Source organism: Diadema setosum, chromosome 5, assembly GCF_964275005.1.
Source record: "Diadema setosum chromosome 5, eeDiaSeto1, whole genome shotgun sequence".
Taxonomy (NCBI): Eukaryota; Metazoa; Echinodermata; class Echinoidea; order Diadematoida; family Diadematidae; genus Diadema; species Diadema setosum.
Genome location: NC_092689.1, coordinates 41,515,336 through 41,538,014, shown reverse-complemented (window position 1 = coordinate 41,538,014; position 22,679 = coordinate 41,515,336). Strand labels below are relative to the sequence as shown.

Here is a 22,679-nt window from a genome sequence, read left to right as displayed (position 1 = left end):
ATCTACAAATTACAAAATGCAAGGTACTATATGCAGATATACACTATCACCTATATATGTATGTATTACGACAGTTACAGTTTTGCAATACAAATGAAATGCAGGCAACAGTCGGTCTGCATTGGGTTGCAATGGGAGGGCTATGAAGGGTCCAGGCAATTCTGAAGCATTACCCTATAGACACCAGACAGAATATGGAACCTGTCCCCACATTACACTGGTCAAGAACACTGCCAACTAAGGCAAGTTAGCGGGACACAAGAAATTCTGGGGTGGTTTTTTTTTTGTTTTTTTTTTTTGCACAATTGGAAAGTTAACCTACAACCAGTTAAAATCTCAGTCTACAGATATTTTAAAATAACAAACTTTTTGGATGTTACACAGCATTACTATTAAAAGTGTTATGAGTTGAGCCGGTGTTTCTTGAATGGCTGATTTCCTGAACACTTTGCTGCATCTTATCTTTCAGACCAGTCTCCTAAAACTGGTTATCTGGTCGCCAGCTGTCCCTTTTTGAAGATAGATTTCTTGTATATTGAGTAGGACAAATCACAAATCACTGAGCAATAAAATAATACTACTGTTTAAATTGCTAAAAAGAGGATAACAACGTTCAGGAACTCTATCAAGCCCTTTGGTGATAGATCCTACATTGTATATGACATTTAATAGACATGCATATCATGACTAATTTTTACTTACACAAAGTAGCAAATTCTACTTCTGTCATGTTCAATGGCTTGCTTCTGATTCAGTTTGTGAAAAAAAAAAATCAAACAGGATTTTGATTTGTTGTCTATTTATTCGTCACTATAACATGGTCTCATGTTTTGGTCAAAAACTCTTTTCAAAGTACATTGTAGCTACATGGAAGACAGTGATCCATCACGAATATGCACACCACCAATTACTAGCTTAAAAGAAGTAGGAAAGTTTGAATAAAACCTCTATCGTAATGTTGTTTATAACACTTCAAGTATCAATCCCCCAGTGCTACAACTGATGAGGAAACCAGTGCAAACTATATTAGTGGTACTGTAAATTATGTATGTTGCACATCTAGTAGCCTTTTACTGACTGCAAATGCACTTCTAGCAAGAAACGGTCAACTGATTTTAGCATTTCTCACTTTGTGTCCCCCTGCCAACAACCAACTGAATAACGGTCATATCTCTTTAGGTAATATTTATACTTTTTTTTTTCCCATGCATTAATCATTGCCTTGCAGATCCATGGTTTTGACAGAATTATACATAATAAATGACATATGTATTTTCATGCAAAATTTAGATAATACATTTCAGATCTACTCATAAACATGTTAAACATGTAAATGTGCAAAAATGACTGATGCATATGAATTTAATGTAAATCGATAAAGAAAATATTGAACAGGTGTATGATACAGAATACAGCATAGCATCATTCTAGAGTATCATAATAGCATTGACATATTGACACCACATATTTTAATCTGAACTCATATCTCAGAACACATTTCGGATTTTTTTTTTTTTTTTTTTTTGCTTTTTTAAATCCTAATTGATGGAAATGTCATTTGTCACATAGAGCCAACTTACTTCATTCAAAAGAAGAATATGAAACATTTTTGGGTTGCTTTCAACAACACTTAGAAGAACGTTGACAGGCATTGACAGTTTTCAGGCAATAAGGTCACACTACACAAAAGATATTTGTCCAATCATTTCGAAACCTGAACCACCGTATGCAGGATATGAGGTTGCTGTACATTGCCAATACAGCTTAGAATACTGCTTAGATTTTACAGACAAGAGGGGTCTCACCAGATTGTCTGACATGCTACATGTATGAATCATTGTTGCTGAGTTATTTCTACAACTATCATAACACTCTTCATCATCATCATCATCATCATCATTATCACCATCATCATTATCATCACTATCAATCTGTGTTACATAATAGATTTGACAATGTAAACATAAAACTTTTATGCTTTTCGTACTAAATTCATTTATAAGAATCATACTACCACTGAAATATTAGGGGGGAAATAGAGTTGGCAAAAATATCGCTGGAGTTCTGAAATCAGTTATCCAGATTCGTTGTCATAATTCTGACATACAATGCAAAAGTGAATGAAGTGCGTAAATAAAAACACAAACAAACAGGAACTCTACATGTAGCTTCAGGACTACACATCATACGATGTGGGCCAGATTGGTACATCAGTTTTTAGAAGCAAACTTGGGATCCATGGCTTAGTCCTATAAATCTTGCTGGGGTGCACAACACAGACTGCTTTTCACAAATGCAATAGGAACACACAAACATTCACATTTTCAAAGATGAGTTCAATTTCATGGACACATTGAACCTTGTTGCATATAATCCCTGATGGCAAATGTGGAATAGAAATCTCATCTAAACAAGCAATTGAAGAGGGAATCTACCATGTATAGGTTATCTCACAGCTACATGGACAAAGTATCTTGTATACATGTATATATAATTCAACAAAATTTATCTCCACAAAGAAAGAAAGTGTTTGTTATGCAAGCAATGTGCAACACAGTGCAGAAAGTCATGCATATCTCTGCAGCAAAAGGAACTGAATACAGTAAATTCATATCTTTTAACTTATAATCAAATTATTATTATTATTTTTTTTTGGGGGGGGGGATTTGAGGGAAGCTGATAATATTTTTGAGTAACAACAGGAAATGCACTTAAAAGAACCTAACATAACATAAGAGGCAGTGATAAAGTGTTGTCATTTTATAGAAATGTGTGGTACCTAAATGGGTATACACATACAAAAGACATACCATCATATGCAGCACATATATCTAATATTATCATGGAATCTTGTGCAGTGTATATCAAAATATCATCACAAAGAGTGACTATACTCAATGATATTACAAATCCTTAGCTTTCACCAGTGGAGTGTACGTAATGATAATAACATAGTGTGCACATGCATCAGACAGATTAAAAATCAGAAAATAAAATTGGTGCATAACACTGAACATGGGAAAAGGCTATACCCAATGCCTCCAAAAAAAAAGTGCTTTAATATTTATAAACTCTTCATTTAAAAAAAATATCATGATATGAAGTATATCTACATGTTATCAGTTTATATATCTTTTCTACACAAGCTTATTGCATAACCTTTGATACAGGATGTTGTGCATTTGGTGCAATTATCGCTAGTTAAGACTTGTGTAAAGAGCAGTTTATGACAGCATTATCCCACGTGTGCACAAAAGCGGGTGTGACATCCATGACAAACTGGTCTGCAAAAATCTTCACATATGCTCACTTTTAGCAGCAACATCTGCATCATTCATACAAACCACATCCAAGTGTAATCACAGGCAAGTGTCTCTGAGACAACTGCCTTCTTTAAGAGATCTGTCAGGCATTTGCAAGAGCACATTTAAGGCAACAAATTTGGCTTTATAGGCTTTCAGGAAAAGAACACTCTTTGGACGTAGATGACCTCAGCTCGGCACACAGGGCAGCGGCTGCACTCTTTGGAGCACGATTCACAGCAGAACATGTGACCGCAGGGACAAAAAACGGTTGTCATTTCCTTGTCGAGACAAACCTGGTATTAAAGAGACAGCAGAAGAGACCGGCATGAGATGGAGAAAGAATGGAAAAGCAAACTACGATTTTGAATAGAACAAATATGCAAAACCGATCAAGCACATGAAGCAGGTATTACAGAATTGCTATAACAAGTTGAAGCACCATAACAAGATACACAATGAGGCTGACAAACATATAGCATACACAAGGAGTTAATATTTTGAACTTTGAGGCAAGAAAGAAATGTACAATTATGCATTTGTTATGCATTGTTTGACAGTTTTCCCCCTCTTTTTACAGTTTTATTTCTTCTATAGAATCTAAGTTTTTCAACAACGGATTGTGGAATAACATATTACATGTACTTTTACAGAATGACAATTTCCTCACGCGACAACACAGCATTTCATCTGAAAGCATGTTCACATCTTTTTGAGCAGCAACTGAAGCACGAGAACATACTATGCATGTTTTCTATTTCTACTTGACATTAACTATTCTGAGAAAATAAACTTACAGGTAGATTTTATGTGATGCTCAGATTCAAGAATAAAGTAATTAGTTTTGTGCCACACTGAAATAGCAAAACAAGAAAGTTACTTTATCGTTGTAATCATTATCATATTATCACATCATTATATATATCATATCATCATTAAATATCTTCCCTTTTTCTCCTGTGAGAAGTTGCATTATATGGGGATCAAACCTGTTCATCAACAATTATCATTTCTGGATTACAAGGATTTCAAGGGGGCTTGCAGGGTTCCTCTTTACATCTCCTGCTTTTCCCCCTTCCATTAATCCTAGCATGAGCCAAGAGGGAGCAGGTGGCCTACCTGGCACAATCTTGAGTCCTGGAGGCTAGACAGCTGGCTCTGGAGCTTCTGCACCACCTCCACGTCGGTGCCCTTGCCATTAAGGCTTCCACTCCCTGCCTCACCATGTCTGCTTGACTGCTAGGGAAAGGACAGAAAGAGAGTAGTTATCCTAGACTAACACACCATAAGCCTGCAGGGCTGCATGCCCTTCTAGACTTATAATTCAGACTTACATGTACAGCAGTTCCCAATGCTCTTTAAAGGTATTGTATGTCATAAGAGGGGAATCCCCAAGGTATGTTCAAATACAGTTCATTACTACTTGAAAAAAACAACATCAACATTCTATACATTTACAGCGTCGTCCTAGACCTAGCACGAGGGATACTCATGCAAATTGCCGGACGTTAGTTTCAATTTGACACTAATGTAGGAAAGGGCACATTCATGTGAGGGAGAAAAATTTTATGAACTATTTACATACGAAACGTGATGAAAATGACATAACATGGTATAATCGGGGGGGGGGGGGGGGATATGAGCCCTTATATGGCATACAAAGTTGAGCGATAATGTGGGGCAAGATAGAACCTAAATACATATACACTTTTGTACATGTAAGTCTGATTCCTGCCACATGTGTGACAATCTCATCATGCACTCACAAAGTGAAGAACTGATGAAATGTTAATTATAGTACTTGGACCTCATCCAAGCCTCTTATCCCTTTATTGGCCCAACCACTGCCAATGTCATCAAGAATTTAAAGGTACAGGACATTCTTCACCTCTAGAAATGTCTAAACACATGTACAGCATAACTACGCGTAGGCTGTAATGCTTCTGGCTCAAAGACAACATAGTCTATAAGGTCCTGACCCTGAACCTCCTCAGAGCAGCCACTTGCACTATTTGAGTAACTTTGACTTTCAATGATTAATGCTAGGTTTGATTAGAATACGATGATGGCCTTTAAAAAAAAAATACATACCGGTACATATAAAGGTGTTTTGATGAATGACAACAGATAACATACAACAACAACAACTTCAAAATCAGTAAGACAATGAGTTGTAAAAATGAAAAGGTAAGAGTAAGAGTGTATGTTCCATGAACTTCTTGCCTCTCCTCTTCACTGTGTTCGAGTTTCTAATTTTAAAAAGAACCTTGGTGAGCTTCGTGCTCACTTTGGCATCAACATAAACTAAATCAAGACACAGCTCTCCCTTTTATGCCCCATGAAGGCATTTCCCATTGCCGGTATCTCCTCTTCAGCCCCACAAACAATTACAATGTGTTTCTCTTACACATGTACCTAAAGGTATACACACACAACGCTTGTAACTTTTTTTACGGCATTGTGTAACAATGTTTCCTACTTGAATAAATCTGAGTTGCAAGGTCCTACATACGATGTACATGTACATTGTATATGTTACCAAAGCATCTGATATTTAGTAAACACAAAGTATGGTGCCATGATGAAAAAATAGGTTTGAAAATGCTAAGTGCTTCAAAAAGTGAAAAAATGTACATTGTATAAAGCAATTACATTTACCACACTCAGTATTTCCCATACACAGTGGTATTAGAATAGACCATCTACATGGTAAAAGGCATTCTAGTGGGTACAACAGGATTTCTTTTATTTTCCTGTCTATATTTCCTAACACTACAATAACCATGCTGCAAATGTGTATGCTATCAAGTGCAGGGCAGCCAACATTTATCCAATGAAATGGGGAGGTTCCAAAGAGCAATCAAAGAGAGGCTTTCATGCTACATGCATCTCAGTGAGCAAAATATATTCCCACATCAAGCAGATTCTGATATACCGTAAAAACTCATGTATACGGTGCACTTTTTTTTTGCGTCCAGAAGTACGAAAAGTTAGGGGTGCGCCTAGTGTGTATACAGGTACAACAGAATCGCAGCAAAAGTTCTATCATACATTCAAAATTACACCCAATTTTATAAGGTCAAACTGGGGCTACATGTGATGTATAACATGTGAGTTGATTTTCTGTGGATTTAAAATCATAACTGTAAAATGAATTCCAGTTTCCCTTACCCTGTACCATAATCAGTCAGTATCTGCCCCAATGATAATCCATACATGCCAGCTGTGCATGTTGCCGATGTGTTAAACACATGCACTGTGTTTATGGCTCGGTTATGGTGTACGGAAGTTTGCGTTCGATAAAGGAATCATTATATGTCTTTTACAAGCAGAAAACAAATGACTGTTGATCATAAAATAAAATAAAATAGTAATCAGAGCAACTCCATGGTTCAGAGGTAAAGTTCTTTCGAATTTTGAGAAATAACACAGTTTTGCGGAGCGTGAGACCACAAAACGCTTCAGCTTTGAGATCGTCACGATTGTGCTCGCATGAAGCTCTCACTAGCTCTCACCAATTCCAACATGTGGCTCAAGCATACACAGTGTCTACTTGCCCCTGTTCCAAATCCCAGGGCCCCCATCCATGAAATTTACACACGCACGGATGCAAATTCTTTTCCACCAGCCTCTGGCCTGGCTGGCATGGTTGGGTGTCAAGTTTCCCTCTATCTACTCTCGTTGTTTTTCCTTATTCTTTATTTTGAACACTTTGCTTCACCTTGCAAGAGACACCAGGCTGCCAGCCAGCAAGTGGCTTTGTGGTTTGTTGCAGTTTTTTTTTTTTTTTTTTTCCCCATCATTCATGGAATCGGGGCCAGGGTTGGGAAAGATCAGAGTGATCTGAGTACGAGATAAGAGGAGCCATGGAGAGGGAAATCAAAAGAAGGAAGTCTACTCAGGTAAGTTGTATTTTACACCCGCAAATTGTCATCGTCATCGCTAATCTTTTTTTTTTTTTTTTTGACAAGTCCCAAAGTCGGGGTGTGCCTTATAAACGAGTTCGCCGCGTACATGAGTTTTTACAGGTAATCTTATCTTGACATGAAGAGATAGATGAGTTTTCTGGAAACCTTCTACAGAATCCAAGAGACCTGGCCACTTTGCAGCATGCTACCTGGACTCTTACCCTGTGAGGTAGGGTGCCCTCTGGACTGGAGTCTGGGCTGGAGGTGTCTTCTTGCATGGCACTATTTGGTTTCTGGACGGGGCTCTGAGGCTGGTGGCCAGTCGTCCGTTGCCGGGACAACAGGATCTCTTGGGAGTGAGTGCTCCGCAGCGTGTTCATCTCTGGCCAGGCATGCTGCCTGCTGTAGGTCTCCAGATCCAATGACCATCGTTGCTGATATTTCAAACAAATAATAGCAGACACAGGATTATTAAATGGTCCTGGATATCGACTGAGGGAAACATGGCTTCTAAATCTAGTTGATGTTGTGATTACACTCTTGACCTTTTAAATATGGGTTATAATGCTTTTATGATGAATGACTCCCTGCTTTTATGGTCTAAGTGATTATGCAAGTTGCGTTAATATCTGAAGTATAACTTGCGATATTTGACTTAGATGGAAGAATTGTATCCAATGTGTTGTCGGGGATGTCAATGTATTCACTCCTGTGGTAGTGTTGCAGCTAACTGGTTTCTACAGACATCTCTATCACTGCTTCTCCACAAAACAACTACAAAAGGATGAGGAATTGTGTGCATGGAAATTGTTTGAATGAAGTCACAGGATTCAAAAGATGCTGACAGACAAAACTTCCTCAGTTTGAAATGAAACACTTTGCCTGCAAGCCTGTGCAGACATACATTGTACAGTATGCAGGACTTTGGCCTTGTATGTCTTGTTTTGTTTTGACATTATTTTGGGGGTGTGGTTGGGCAACAGGATGTATGCTCTGCTGATTGGGATTGGGAATGCTTGATTAATGCACAAACAGTGATTCTAGAGTAGACATTTTGCTTTGTTTGGGATAGATATCATGTACATGTACTTGTACATATGATGAGTGTCTAAAAAAGTGGCATAAAATCAGCTGACAGAAACAAGCAAGCATATATCTGAAAAAAAAAAGGAACAAAACAAAACAAAATAGAAAAAACAAAACAAAACAAAGCAGAGATTTAAGTCACATACATCTTGTACAGGACTGTGTCCAGGATGCAGTTTCCTCCACGCACTGTCATAGGCCTGTCGTCGGGTGTGGCCCACGTCAAAGCGATACACCTTGCCACGGTTGGTGTCTGGCCGCACCAGGACGAGAAAGGAACCGAATCCTGTGTGGGAATGCTGCTGCCTTACCACACGCTCCACACTTTCACACTGCATGACATGAAAGAACCAAGAATAGCATGGCAAGTGATTAAATTGTGTGTTGTGATAAACTGCTTTAGTCATTTCCTCATCAAATGCGTCACATTTACAGTGAGATTAAATCACAAGTTACATCTAACTTGTGTCCTGGACCAAAAAAGATGACTTCTGCCAGGTATTGATAAACCTGCATCTAGCATTTTATTTTAAGGAGAGAATACCCAATACTCTCAACAATGTACCCCTCACCAACATACCGGTATTACGCCTTACAGCCATCTGCAACATTTAAGCACTTTGTATCTTCTGCTAATGAGAATGATTCCAGCTAATGTTGGTTTCAACCTTCAAATGGGCTTTCAACGAGAACAACAACAAACAAATGTCAAGAGTTTACATAATATGGATGATTACCACTGGGTGATGGAGACAAATCAATGGACAAAAACCAGTTGCACCTGCTCTCTTCAGCCCTAAGCACACGTGGCCAAGGTTAAAAGGATTTCATCTTATCTATTTTTAAGTAGAAATGGCTGGGAAACACTGAGGAGGGACAGTCTATAATGTATATCCAACAATAATTGATAAGAAAGTAAAATGGAAAGGGAAGGGGGAAAGAGGCAGAGCTACAATGTACACCTGGGTAACTAAGGTAGAGTGGAATATATTAAGAGGACTGAGAAAAATGGTGTTAAACCTATGGGACTTGCACAGTAAAGGCAGAATGCAAAGCAGACAATGAAATTACTGAGGCAAAAGTTCAAATTTTATTTATATCAAGATGACAGCACTGTTATCACCGGTCTACACATATAAAGTATATGTATAAAGTATATGTGACCCGCTACAACAAAAGGATCTGAAAGTCGGGGGAGGGACAATTTTCTGAAAATGACATGACATAATTCCCTTACTCTTTTCCTTTAATTTCATATATAACACAACTCATAAAAGTACAAGGTTGCGGAGATATTGATGATTTTATTATTGCATGTCAAGTGGTTGAGGAAATCAGAGTTTCGAGAAAAACGCCTTCAAAGTTTTCCTTCCAACGCTATCACGATCAAGGGGAGACGAGACAGTTTTCATCGCATGACAATACAAGTAGAAGGTATGCTCCTAGCAACCTCCGCGATGTTCGTTCAAGCTTAGCGCCAGCGGTCTACGCACGACCAATCAGTAATCAGGCTGCCACGCACTGACCAATAAGATCACTCCCTTCTTTCTAGGGGCGGCGTCTACCTGTGGCGCTAAATCCGAATCTTCGGACACGTTTCTGTTACGTTGAAAGCCGGAAAATCAAGGCCCAGAAAAACTTTGATTTCTTGCCTTTTCTTTGATCATTTAGCTTTGAAATTTCGGCAGATGATAGACAAAACATTAGACTACAACATTATGCCAAAAACAGAAATCTGTTAGTTTTGACCAATTTTAATGATCTGACTTCAAACTTATTTTTCGCGGCTCAGCTGTCAGCGACTTTAGGATCCTTTTGTTGTAGCGGGTCACATATGTACAACTGTAGTACAGGCTAGGGCAAGGAAGAATAGAAACAATTTCAACATGATACAGAAAAACAAAACAGAAACAATCACAGGTGAACAACTTTCATAATTACAGCGTTTAAATCCATATTACAAGCTTGCAACTTCAAGATACACAGTACTTTTTCCATGATTTTACAACTTTTGCAAATGTAGCACTTTTTTCATAACAGAAATGCTCCCCTAATCTCTCTCTCTCTCTCTCTCTCTCTCTCTCTCAGTGTAAAAATTCTTACCCTAAAGAAGGTGTGTGACTCTGTGAAGGACCGGAAGAGAGCCTGGGCAATTTTCCGTGATGATTGTCGAAACTTGAGTGCTGTAATGACATCTTCTATCCCGGTGCCTTCCGATGCTCGGTAGTAATGGACTGAGAAGTGGTTCTGATGATAGGAGACTTTGCTGATGTCCTCATATTTGATGCTGCAGGGAAATAACAATATCACTTGTGTGAACGATGGAAATAGATTTACTTTAACTCACATGAAATTGATTTTTAATAGCAAAATTACCACAGCTTAGTTCATCTAACATGCAAGATTAATACTTTGAATTTTCCTTCAAGCATGTACAATGTGACAAGTCAATTGCAAGCTGCTGTATTAATAGAACAAATATACTTAAATTACACCTACATCCTGATGGTCTACAAATGGTATACTTTGGTTGCAATAAATGTCTTGATCAAACACATCATAAATGTGAAACATCCATGCCTACCTGACAGCAATTTGTTCATTCATTGTCATCATACATGTATAGTAATGAACTAATTTTTCATTTTGTATAATAAGACATGCAAATTGCAGGACTCACAGGTTTGGGCTTTCCAAGCCGTGTACAAGGAATGTTAATCTCTCTTCACATTTTGTCAGCTTCAATCAAAATTTACGGATGAGTTCATACCCAATTTTTCCACACTTCAAGAGCTTCAAAAGCAGTATATTACATTACTAAATCTATCTATCTAGTCAAAAAGATACATTTCTGGTGCCAACATGTATTACCTTTCTGCAAAATGGATGTCCCTTTCCCAAAGGATAGCTATGGATTGAGCTGGCACACGAGCATATGGTCTGGGTAAAAATAAACCCACTATTCTCACATACAGTACTAGACAAAACAAACAAAGTTTAATCTATTTCCTAATATACATGTAAATCAGAGCTGTATCCTGGTCCTCTGGAGCACTTTTCTTGATTCTTGTTTGATGTTTTCCATTTTTTTTTCCTTGTACATTTAACCAGACAACACATACCTGAGTTTTAGCTCTCTGTTCTGTGATAGAATCTGGAGGCCTGTATTACACACTCCAATCACAACTGGTTCTCGCTCCTTGGTCTCGGCTTGGAAATACTCCACTCCGTACCCTGGCAGCTTGCTGACCGCTCCGATGAATTGAATCTCAGAGAAGGTTGGTGTCATCGTCTCCGATGAGATCTCCCGGTGGACTGTCAAGACATGGCTGAGTGTCTCCTCACTGGGAAAAAAACCAATTGGGATCACTGATGTACAATTTACTACAAAAACTTTATTGACAATTTTACCCCAGGAATGGGTGATGAGAACATTGATTATTTCATAATTTCATTATTTATTATTTTCATAATTTTCATTATTCATTATTTTCAACTTTTCAAAATTCATTATTTCATAATTTTCAATACATGACGTGTTCATTTAAAACTAAGGCTGGTGAGCATAGTTTCTTACTTTGTGGGCTAAAGGCATGGAATACCTTGCCAAAGGAACTCAGCTCATCACACTTGGTTTTAATATTCAAAAAGAATTTGAAATACTTTTTATACTCTTTTTTACTTTGCCAATGGGACGAATTTGGATGCAAAGCACAACGATCAGTTTATTCAAAATGCGCTATGAGAAAGACTACTTTAATATTATCATTATAATTACTGACTAGGCATAATATGCCTTCCGTAACTGCTCATTCTGAGTTGACATTTTTTTAAGTGGAAAAAAAAAAAAACAAGTTTATTGACTGATAACTTTGATGGTCATTCACAGATCTATGTAGTTTGTGATAAATCAATACACACAAAATAACTGCCCATCTTGTAAGTCATTCTCTTCTCAGGTATATGATCATTGTCACACAATTAGTGTAAGCCAACAAGCACAGAACAGGATAGGAGTAGGTGGTCTCCCACAATATTCCCAACCATCATGCAAATCTTTCACACACTGTGGTGATAACACACTGTGAAGTATACTACTAATCATTCATCATCTCCTACTCTAACCAACCTCCCTCCCTCCTCCCCCCCCCCCAAAAAAAAAGAAGAAATCAAGGGCAATACTGACTGCAAGAAACAGTCAACTGAGTTGACTCTGCTTTAAAACCTACATTATTAATACACAAATCAGCAATCTTTGTCCTTTAACCTTGAAAGTCATGTTTACCTTTGGGAGCAGTGATTTTAGCAATGTTCAAAATATCACACTTGATGCATATGTGCAGGTCTGTTGTATCACAAAACATCCTACCATATAAAATTGTTGCAATAGAGCCTAAAATATAAGGAGATATTAGCATTTTCCTTAATAAACCATAACTGTAGACGGTTTAGTCTGGAAACATTTTTATCAAATCTATTGTTCACATTTTGTGTATTTAACAATACTCAACATCGATTACACAAATTCAATTTTTTTACAGTTGTTTCTATTTCTAACTCACATTCTAGAAATGGTAAATTATGCCATTAATGGACTTTGCCCAAACTCTAATCAGTGCATATATACCTTTGAGAGAAACCTGGATAAAATATATTTTTTTCTGTAAATTGTATTGTACAGGTACAGACAGACAGACAGACAAAAAACAAACAACCTAAACCATGCCACTGCCCCCACTCTTCCAGATGCAGAGGCATTAATTATAGCATATATTATTCAGTTACGCATGAACTTTTCTATTCTTGACCATACAGCTTCCTTTAAAACCCTACAAAATATCTATACACTACAGAAAAAGCTGCAGGTCAAATAGATCAGCGTATCTTCATTTCACTACATTGAGATGAACCCAAGATGATAAAACTGTACATATGAGGCCAGTATGAAGATCCCTTTCTGCTTGGGAACAGTCACATAAAGTGTGTGTGCATGGTATCGGCTGAGCTAAAAATAAGCTAATGCGTGTCACTGACACCGACAGGCTTTCACACCTCTGACAAATCATGATTGATTTCTCGACCACCTGCTGGGCCCATTTCACACCAGGGAAGATCTCTTTTTCCAGTCGATGGGCAAGCTTGAATCACATACATGAGGGTGATTCTATTGCCACTTTGGAGTATTGATATACGTGCATGTTGTAGACGTGTGACTTTTTTCTTCTCAACAGAAATTAATCAGAATATGTCAATACATACTGTCTGTTTGTTGCATCCATTAAAAAAAAATCAGAAACAGTATATAAACTGTACTTTATTGTTTATAATTCAGCTTTGAACAAGTGGCTGTGGATTGAGAAAATACTGGTAAAAATGGCAAACAGTATCTAATGGGCAATTCTACACCATGTTCAAGTTAACTTTAATCCTCCAATCTATGTGCATTGTTGTATGAAACACACAGACCTGCACCTGAAATATCATGCTAAGTGCTGTATAATTGATAAACAACAACAGAGGTTTCAGCTGGAACCTCTTTGAAGCATACTTTCAGTATTGGATCTGGGTCAGTATTCTGAATGAGAAACAATGCAACCAGATTTCTTAGTTAATTCTTAGTGTTAAAGAGTTAATATAGAGACCTACAGTGTCCTTTTTAGTTTACACAGTCTGTATAATGCTTCAATGCCTTTTACCACAAAGTTGTACTATTGTCCTGACTTTGTGTTCTTATTGTCAGGACATATGTCTGAAAACACTTAACAATAAAAGTAACGTAACATTTTATCACAATGAGCTAAGTTACAAATAGCTTTCCTTTTCCAATTCTGTGAAGTAAAAAAAAAAAAAAAAAAAAAAAAAAAAAAATCTGACATTTCAATACCGGTACATGGGCTCTCCACAACATTTATACAAGAACTCTCCAGCAAAACTGGGATCTAAAATGCACTGTGAAAATATACCTGTGACAATGTAGCACAACACCCAAAAGATTTTTTTAAAAATAAAAAAAAAAGGACAGAAATTTGCATTAATTCTCCAAGAGGCCTGACAGTGTTCATTCTGGATTTGTCTTTAACTTTATTTCACTAATTTTTGGTATTTTCTGAAAGTTCCTTTTTTCAGTTACATCATGGAGCTACTAGTAGCTCCATGGTTACATCTGAACACTAGGGCAAAGAGAAACAAGTCATGCATTTCTTGCTTTCTTTCTTGTTTCTTTTTTTTTCCATTTTGGGTTCTCAAGACTGGTTTCTCTGTTTCCACTCAAGAGGTGCATGACAGGGTACATACAATGTATTAACCTACAAGTCTGCAATACTATTGGTACTTTGATATAACCATGGGTAGGATGTGCCTGCACTGAGTTTTAGGATAATCTGATAATTCCTCCATCCCTTCAAGTAGCAGTTGCTATAGAGTCTTAAATCCCTCTTTTGTCCTTTGCACAATAAGGAGCAAGTCAGCACACTTTACAACAAGCCCCACTTTTCAAAGACCTTCATCTCAGAAGTTGCCTCCATACATTGAATTTTCAGCTACTTAATTTCAGGGGATAGGAACATCCAGTTTTGATGAGTTAAAACCATTGTAAGATTTAAAAATCTGACCTACAGGCAAACATTTGGTGTAGAAGCCTTTTACTGGTTTTGTGATAAAGGTGACATGCATTCGCAGAGTTTAATCCTTTGATCAAGGAGACTGTCAATGAATAACTAGAGAAGCACTCTGAGAGCACAGGCCTCCGCCAAGCAGCACATTTTCACTTCTGATCTTGTTCTTCCATAGGAATCAGTCAAAATTGCCCAATTCCCCAATATAGAAGCCTTTGTTGCATCATAAACCCTCAGCTGCACAGCGCTCCTCGCCCTAGCAGAAAGTAGAGCATGCACTTTAGCGCGCGTATGCAAAACTAACAAAAATGCACAGATTGAACTCCTAAGTTCAATGACCCTACGTACATGTACCTGCCAAAATATCGAAAATTCTTCATAAATCCATAAAAATTCTCAGATCGCTACCAAAATTTAATCATCTGTTTCTTGTGTCATTCTCAACATTTCCTGTAAGTTTCATCCAAATCTGTTCACAACTATTTTGCACACAGACAGACAAACCACCCAATCAATCAACAAACAAACCAAACAAACCAGTCCTGATGAAAATATAACCTCCTCCTATGGTGGAGGTAATAAATTCAACCAAAAAAATCAATGTAAATATGAGAAAAACAGGAGAACCAAATGAAGTGATAAATATGAGAAAAACAGGAGAACCAAATGAAGTGATTATCTACACAGATGTAGCCCTGAAATAATGGACTACAAAATTATATTCTTCACATGATCTTTCCTTGTTTTTTTAGTAAAATCCATTTGTCAAGACACGAAGGTTTAAAATACTTTTCAGCATTTGACAGCATGAATGGATGAAATGCCTTTTCAGAGAGCTAATGTCACATTGTTGAATGATAAAGGAGATTCACAAATCTCCAGCTTTAAAAGAAAAGTATAGATTCAAGCCATTGAGTCTGTTCAATGCCCTCACTCATGAATAGTAAAGGGGCGACAAAGTTCAGATTTGTATCTATGTGCGCTATAATACATGCATGTATGTGTGTGTGTGTGTGTGAGTGTGTGTGTACACTTGCGCATTCACTCTAGATGTCTCTTTCTTTCGGGTGGAGTACCCACAGCTGAATGAATGTCTCACTTGAGGTCTGGAAGAATGGTGTGGTACTGGGTTGGAAGAGCCTGGTCTGCATCTCCTAGTTCTGCTTGAGCAATCAATCCAAAGAGCTTGATCTTTTCTTCTTGGCTCACAGCATAGTGACCCAAGAGAAGCCTGTTCTTGAGAGTGAGGTAGTAGATGTGTCTGTCAAAAGGACAAAGAATCAGAAGAGTTCATTGAGGTTCATAACATTTAAGCGAGAAACAAATCACATCATTCCAAATGGTTAAATTTCTCCCTTGAAATAAAGAAAAAGGAAACTTTATACCAACAGGCACTTATTAACTGTAGCACAACTATGATGCAGTCATGCAATACAAAAGTAAACAACACTTTAAAAGTCTTCAAAGAAAAAATAGCAAGTGAGTTCCTAGGATAGTAATGGTAGGGAAAAGGAATCCAAATCGGTTGAGGCCCTCTGCTTGGGGCAATATGAAGGCAAGCACTGACCAGATGAGATGATCTACTTTGCTTTCCCTGCAGCAGTGAGTAATCACACATGTACGTCACTTACAATACACCAACATGTTACGACTACACGTATTAGATGAGATGATGCCTGGGCAGCAAATTTCTTTCAATAATGCTACTACAGATGTTTGTAGAAATGTTCTGGCTTGCTCTTCCATGAGATTATCACTTAAGAATACATTAGTTTTGTTTGTTTGTTTGTTGTTGTTGTTGTTGTTTTTTTTTTTTGGGGGGGGGGGGTGGGGGGTTGCAGTTGTTGTTGCTGTCTTGCACAATCTCATCAATTTGAAGTTGCCCAGACTTGTCTTTATTTCCCTAACAGAATATTTGAGAGAAGACCGAATCACAGTCCCTAATTTGCAAATCAAATAGATTATATCAATTATTTTCTTCTTTTTTCAACTCAAAGGTTCACTTTCAAATTGATTACAATTTGCAACAGTGTTATATTTTCATTTAGATACTTGTCCAGAGAATCTGGACTATCTGTATTTATCTGTAAGCTATCATCATGTATCAGACAACAAAATACAGAAATACCAAACACAGACACATAGCCCTACATTGTACACACACAATAACTTGCTTTGATAAATCATGTTCTGTAAAAGCAGTTTTTAACATTTAAGGCTATATCTTCCTAATCCTCTAATTCACTATCAATGAAAGATCAAGAAGATTAGTAATCATTGGTTTGCTTTTTCTCGAATAATAACACAAAAGCAAGTATTCTACATGTACTGTATTTGCGCTCGTGCCAAAAGTCATCCTTGGTTAGCCAAGTCAAACTGGAAATCATGCTTGGCCAAGTAAGACACTAGAATAAAGCCTGGAATTGTAAATTGCACACAAGGACAGGAATTTTGTAGAAAAGGCTACTACCTCAACTGTGGGCAACTTCCCTTTAATCCTCCTCTAATCTGGGAGTAAAGCCTCTGCCATAATGTGGCTTCCTCAAAATATGCTTCTTTGAAGTCAGTTTGCTTGACGAAGGTGGTAACAGCACAGGGATGTAGATTAGCATAAATCTAAAGCATGGATTATGTAAATACAATGCAAACACGAAAGGAATACCTAACACTGTGAGGAAGTTACTTGGAATTAGATTACATGTGTGTTTGGGTAATATCAAAGCAAAGTGAGAAAAACTGAAAATACACAGTACCAAAAAATTGGCCCTACATCTTGTAGTATTTGATAATTAGCCATTTAACTTTTATATATATGGATTTGGTTGCATTGGTTTGTCTGTTTCCTATACTACTAGTACTGTCTGTCAAATGTCACTGTACATGTATTGTAATTTTAATGATCTGTTCCTTGTGTCATAATCAGCTTTTCCTGTATTCATCGGAATCTGTTTACAACTTTTTGAGTTATTTTGCACACAGACACACAAACCTAACAAGCAAACAAACAAACCAATGCCTGCAAAAACATAACCTCCTTGGCATAGGTACAGAAGCTACAGAGTGTTTACCTCATCAGCTTCCTGCTTCGTGGCTCACTGAGCAGAGAACACACTTTAGTATAGTATACTGTATGCAAATGCCTCAAATACACGCAGCTTGAACTCCCCAAGTTCATTAACCCTATTAGCCAAAACATACAAAAAATCCCTCAAAAATTCAGTAAAATTCCCAGATCACTACCAAAATTTAATCATTTGTTCCTTGTGTCAATACCAATTTTTCCTGTGAGTTTCATCTAAATCCGTTGACAACTCTGAGTTATTTTGCACACAGACAAAGCAATGCAGAGAAAAAAAAACAAACATTATAAACCTCCTTCCTTGGTGGAGGTAATAATGAAGACACATGTATACTGTAATATGACAGTCCCACATGATGGCTGTTGTGAAAAAAAAAAAAAAAAAAAAAAAAAAAAGACTAAGGGATCGAGTGACCCCTACACTCTTTGACATTAATTCCAGGCCAATCTAGGCCAATTAGCCAAGACATAATAAAAATGTATTTACCTCGTGATTGGTTGTTGTAGCTCTTGAGGAGAAACAAAGAATTTGACCTGGAGGCTGAGACGATGAGGAGAACGCCCTCGCAGTTGAACTCCAAGAGGATTCCTCAAATTTAACCAGAGCAACTCCCCACGCTTGGAGCGATAGCGGAGCCCAAAGTAGCTCTTTTCCAGGAGGCCGAGGTCTTCACATACCTTGAGAACAAAATAAAACATCACAGAATAAATAAAGGGTCTATTGCACTGAAGTGACATTTCTACATAGTTACCCATCGGGCCATACCTACTGTTCTCAATTCTCTAAATAACCTAGATATGATAGGGAAAGTGGTGAAGTTAAAACACCGGCAGTGCAAATTGGGCTTTATATGGCACAATGTTTGCTTCTGAAGAGATGCTTATCCATCCCCACTTTGCTAAATAAGCTACAATGTCCCTGAAATTTCCCTAATGATTTTGATTTGATAATTTCTCACAATTTCAGTCAGGAACTCCAGCTTTTCATATTTGTATAGAATGAAAAAAAAAAAAAACCAGAACACAGTTTTGATCTAATGTGACATTGTGACTGCCTCGAAAATTAGGAATTCCAATTTCCACCCATAATTCTAAGAATTCTCAAAATAAAACCTGTAATCTATAATCTGATACTGGAAAACTCTGGTCGATACAAAACCAATACAGTATTCATCGCATAATCGGGACAGGTTGGGAGTAGCAAACACGGCCCCTTTAAGCGAGGTGCCCGATTTCGCGATGAGTACTCACCATACACTAACGGCATACGACATGTAGTGCACACACACACACACATGCATACTGACGTACTGTACATGTACATGAATACACAACCACGCTACCCCTCGGCGCGACCCTCTAGCTCTCCCTGCACATGGCTTTGCTTATTATGTAGGGGAGAAGAATGTTCGCGAAAGCATGTGTTTCGCAATGGCATGGATACTAATACACGGCGCTTTCGTGGCTATGCATGTACGTGTACTGGATGGACGGAGGTCAAAACACACCAGTCCGAAGCTTGCTTTGTAAGTTCGATGTCATCGACAACGGATAGGGAATCTTTGAAATATTGTTGTGGTATTTTGGTAGATTTTTTGTGTAAAATATCAACAAAATCAAAGATCGCTTGAAGAAAAATTGTCCCGTTTATCAGAGGTCCCCACCCGATTATCCAGTGAAAATAACATGCATTGGAAATGTTTCTGGGAAGCGTATGTCATTTAAGCGAGGTTCCCGATTATCAGATGCCCGATTATGCGATGAATACTGTATTACTGGGTCAATGCACGATCTCAATACAAGTAGAGCCCAGCAGTGAAAAGTTGAATATTCAGGAACAATTCCTCCTCATACAATGTATGCAAGTACAATAGGAGCATTATGTGTGCGTGTTTGCATTTCATTGCAGCCCCTAGGGTGGCAGAGAAAATGTTCATCCTGCAATAATACCGCTCAAGAGAACTTTTGTGCTCACTACAATCATGTTCATCTTGCAGTGAATGAATATATTTGTGTACAAAATAAGTCCCCAATAGGGCATACATTGTACACACACGAACACACTCACAAAAAATGGCTGTAGGTAAGGTGATATTCCAAGCTGATGTCTCTAATATGCACAAAGATGTACGAATGTCATGTACAATGTAATGTGCATAAAATGTCCTTGATGGCATGCAGAGTCAAAGCTGCTGGTGCCTAATGTACTTAACTGTTTGATACCCCTTTCAGGTAATCGCGGTTCAATTATCCGCATCCAAATAATGCGGATGAAGTAGTCAAAATCGCGTTCATATATCCCATGAAGTGCGCACTACTTTTACGAGCACCCGTTCATATAATGGTGTGAAGGACGGAGTTATTTGTCATGGTTACGGCGCACGCCTCTATAATGACGTAATGTTTCCGGTGAATATCCTCACGTGTATGCACACCTCTCGCGCGCTCAAGCTCAGCAATCAGCGGTTGTGCGGGAAATCGAGTGACCTTTGACCGAACTGTGGAATGTTAGTGCGGATAAGTCGTAAAACGCGTTCATGTATTCTCGATCTACTCCTCATGCTGCAATTATGCGCATAATAGCAGCATCAAAATAATGCGCACTTTTCTACTCCTTTCCCGTTCATGTAATCGAAATTTTACGACTTAGTGCTCCTATTATCCGCATCCACGATTACCTGAAAGGGGTATCAGAAAGCCTAGTTAGGTTGTCAAATATGGTGGCAGCACTTATCCGGGATATGAAATATAGTATCGGACCGGCAAACTCGACATCAAAATGCATGAGAAACTTATTACAAAATTTATGAAAAATAAGCATTCCCCATTGAGGGGCAGTATTAAAACAAGAGTTGGGATGGATTGTACAAGAAGCCCCTGGTCATTCTAAGGTCACTATAAAACAAAACTACAACTGCACAATTGTACATAATTATGTCCGTCATACACGTAATTAGCTATTAACCTGAGTAAGACCAGTTGGAAACTACCTATAGAACAGTCTAGGTTGGCTGTGTGTCACAATGTTGGTATAAAGGTACACTGTATCAATATGCAATTTGTGCTTTACTTCATCATTAATTGAGTTACAGCAACCTTTTCATGTGTCCTTGCATGAAATTTCATCAGTTACTGGGCAATAATTTTCAAATCCCCCCCCCCCCCACCCCTTGTTGAGGTTGGAGTCCTTCAAAGAGGAATTAATTCATCCATGCCAAGTTGGAGGCTTTGAGAGGTATGCAATCTTTCTAAAAATATGAAGTATGCATTGGTACTGTTGGCGAGAGTAAAGTTCTTGAGACTGTATTGGCTAAGGGCTAAAATAATGTAGTCTGCCAGGACTGCCAGTACACAAACAAAAGCAACCTTGCTCTGTGTTACAAAAATAAGGCACACTATTATTCTTAGATAGTAATCAGTGTTTGTACTTTGATAAAAACAAACAAACAAACAAACAAACAAACCAATATGATCATGTAACATTCTGAACCATAGGATTAAAATTGATGAGAAAATGTTCTAGAAGAGTGCCTGCCTGTTACTGTCTACATGCCATGACTGGAGGTACAAGAACCATTTTTTTTTTTTTGGTCATTAATAGTGCAAGTTTGTATGCAAAGCATTGATTCTGGAACAGCAGACAGCCAGCTTCAAGTACAAAACGTAAGTTGTGCTTTCCATACTTTGCATTCAAACTGGCAATAGTTCTCTGTAACTGTAACAAAGTCTATTGATAGTTATTCCATTTGAATTGTCAGTTTTACAGTTAAAAAAACCCCAAAGAAACAAAACAAAACAAAACAAAGCAATAATGATATATAAAAAATAAATAAAATCATTGATACTTCTTTAGCAAATAACTGAGCACTGATTCAAATTTCATGATCACACACATCAACTCTGGAAGTTTGGCATAAAACTTCAGACACAAAACTTGGCTAACACAGAAAACTCCAATATGTGTTCATGTTCAATTTGATCAGAAGGGTAAAGTATAATAAATAAAGCAGAAAAAAAATCTTCACTAAAATCACACACAAAAAAAAATGCCAACTGTTACTAAATCTTGACTTTGTGCAAAACAGTGATATCAAATTGTGGGATAGATATATCATGTTGAATTTCAATGGATTTGGTTTTACCGATACATTATTTCTTCCCGGTCTACAAATTAGCTTTCGTATATAATCCTGAACTTTTCTCTTCTAAAGATTGAAGTGTCAATTTTAGCATGTTCACTCACTCTCTCACACACACACACACACACACACACACACACACACATACATTGATCTAATACAATGTACAATGTAGGTACCCACATGAGCACAACTACAGTACCACTGACATGCATACTGTAAATGTCCTTATTTTCATATAATAAAATTGTAATAACATTTTCATGCCGAGTAGATATAATTGACACTTACTTAAATGCATGGTGAATAACTGTTTGATTTGTGTGTTTTCATCTACGACTAAATGTAATTCACATTAAAGACAGAAATTAACATGTCCATGCATGAAAATGTATGTTACACTTGTACACACAAAGTATTCTCAGGTACAATCATGTACAGCACTTGATATTTACAGTTAAAAAGCCACTGGCATACACATAAGCCCTAAAATGAATAGCAAGGACAGGTACACACACACACACACACACACACACATACACACACCCTCA

The 22,679-nt window shown here is 37.6% G+C and overlaps 1 protein-coding gene across 2 annotated transcripts in view; it reads right to left on the bottom strand.

Moving 5' to 3' along the window:
* Positions 1 to 295: 295 nt before the first annotated feature.
* The window catches only part of LOC140228296 (E3 ubiquitin-protein ligase MYLIP-like), a 32,183-nt gene continuing 9,799 nt past the window's right edge, over positions 296 to 22,679 (bottom strand). The window contains exons 2-9 of one of the 2 annotated variants that reach the window (XM_072308521.1): positions 18,477 to 18,667; positions 16,010 to 16,171; positions 11,419 to 11,640; positions 10,400 to 10,583; positions 8,443 to 8,628; positions 7,432 to 7,644; positions 4,422 to 4,541; positions 296 to 3,598 (exon numbers count right to left, since the gene is read on the bottom strand). In XM_072308521.1, coding sequence (XP_072164622.1) covers positions 3,458 to 3,598; positions 4,422 to 4,541; positions 7,432 to 7,644; positions 8,443 to 8,628; positions 10,400 to 10,583; positions 11,419 to 11,640; positions 16,010 to 16,171; positions 18,477 to 18,667 — 1,419 coding nt within the window. In that variant the 3' untranslated portion in view covers positions 296 to 3,457. The remainder of the gene's footprint in view (positions 3,599 to 4,421; positions 4,542 to 7,431; positions 7,645 to 8,442; positions 8,629 to 10,399; positions 10,584 to 11,418; positions 11,641 to 16,009; positions 16,172 to 18,476; positions 18,668 to 22,679) is intronic. The other variant, XM_072308522.1, reaches the window with a different exon arrangement.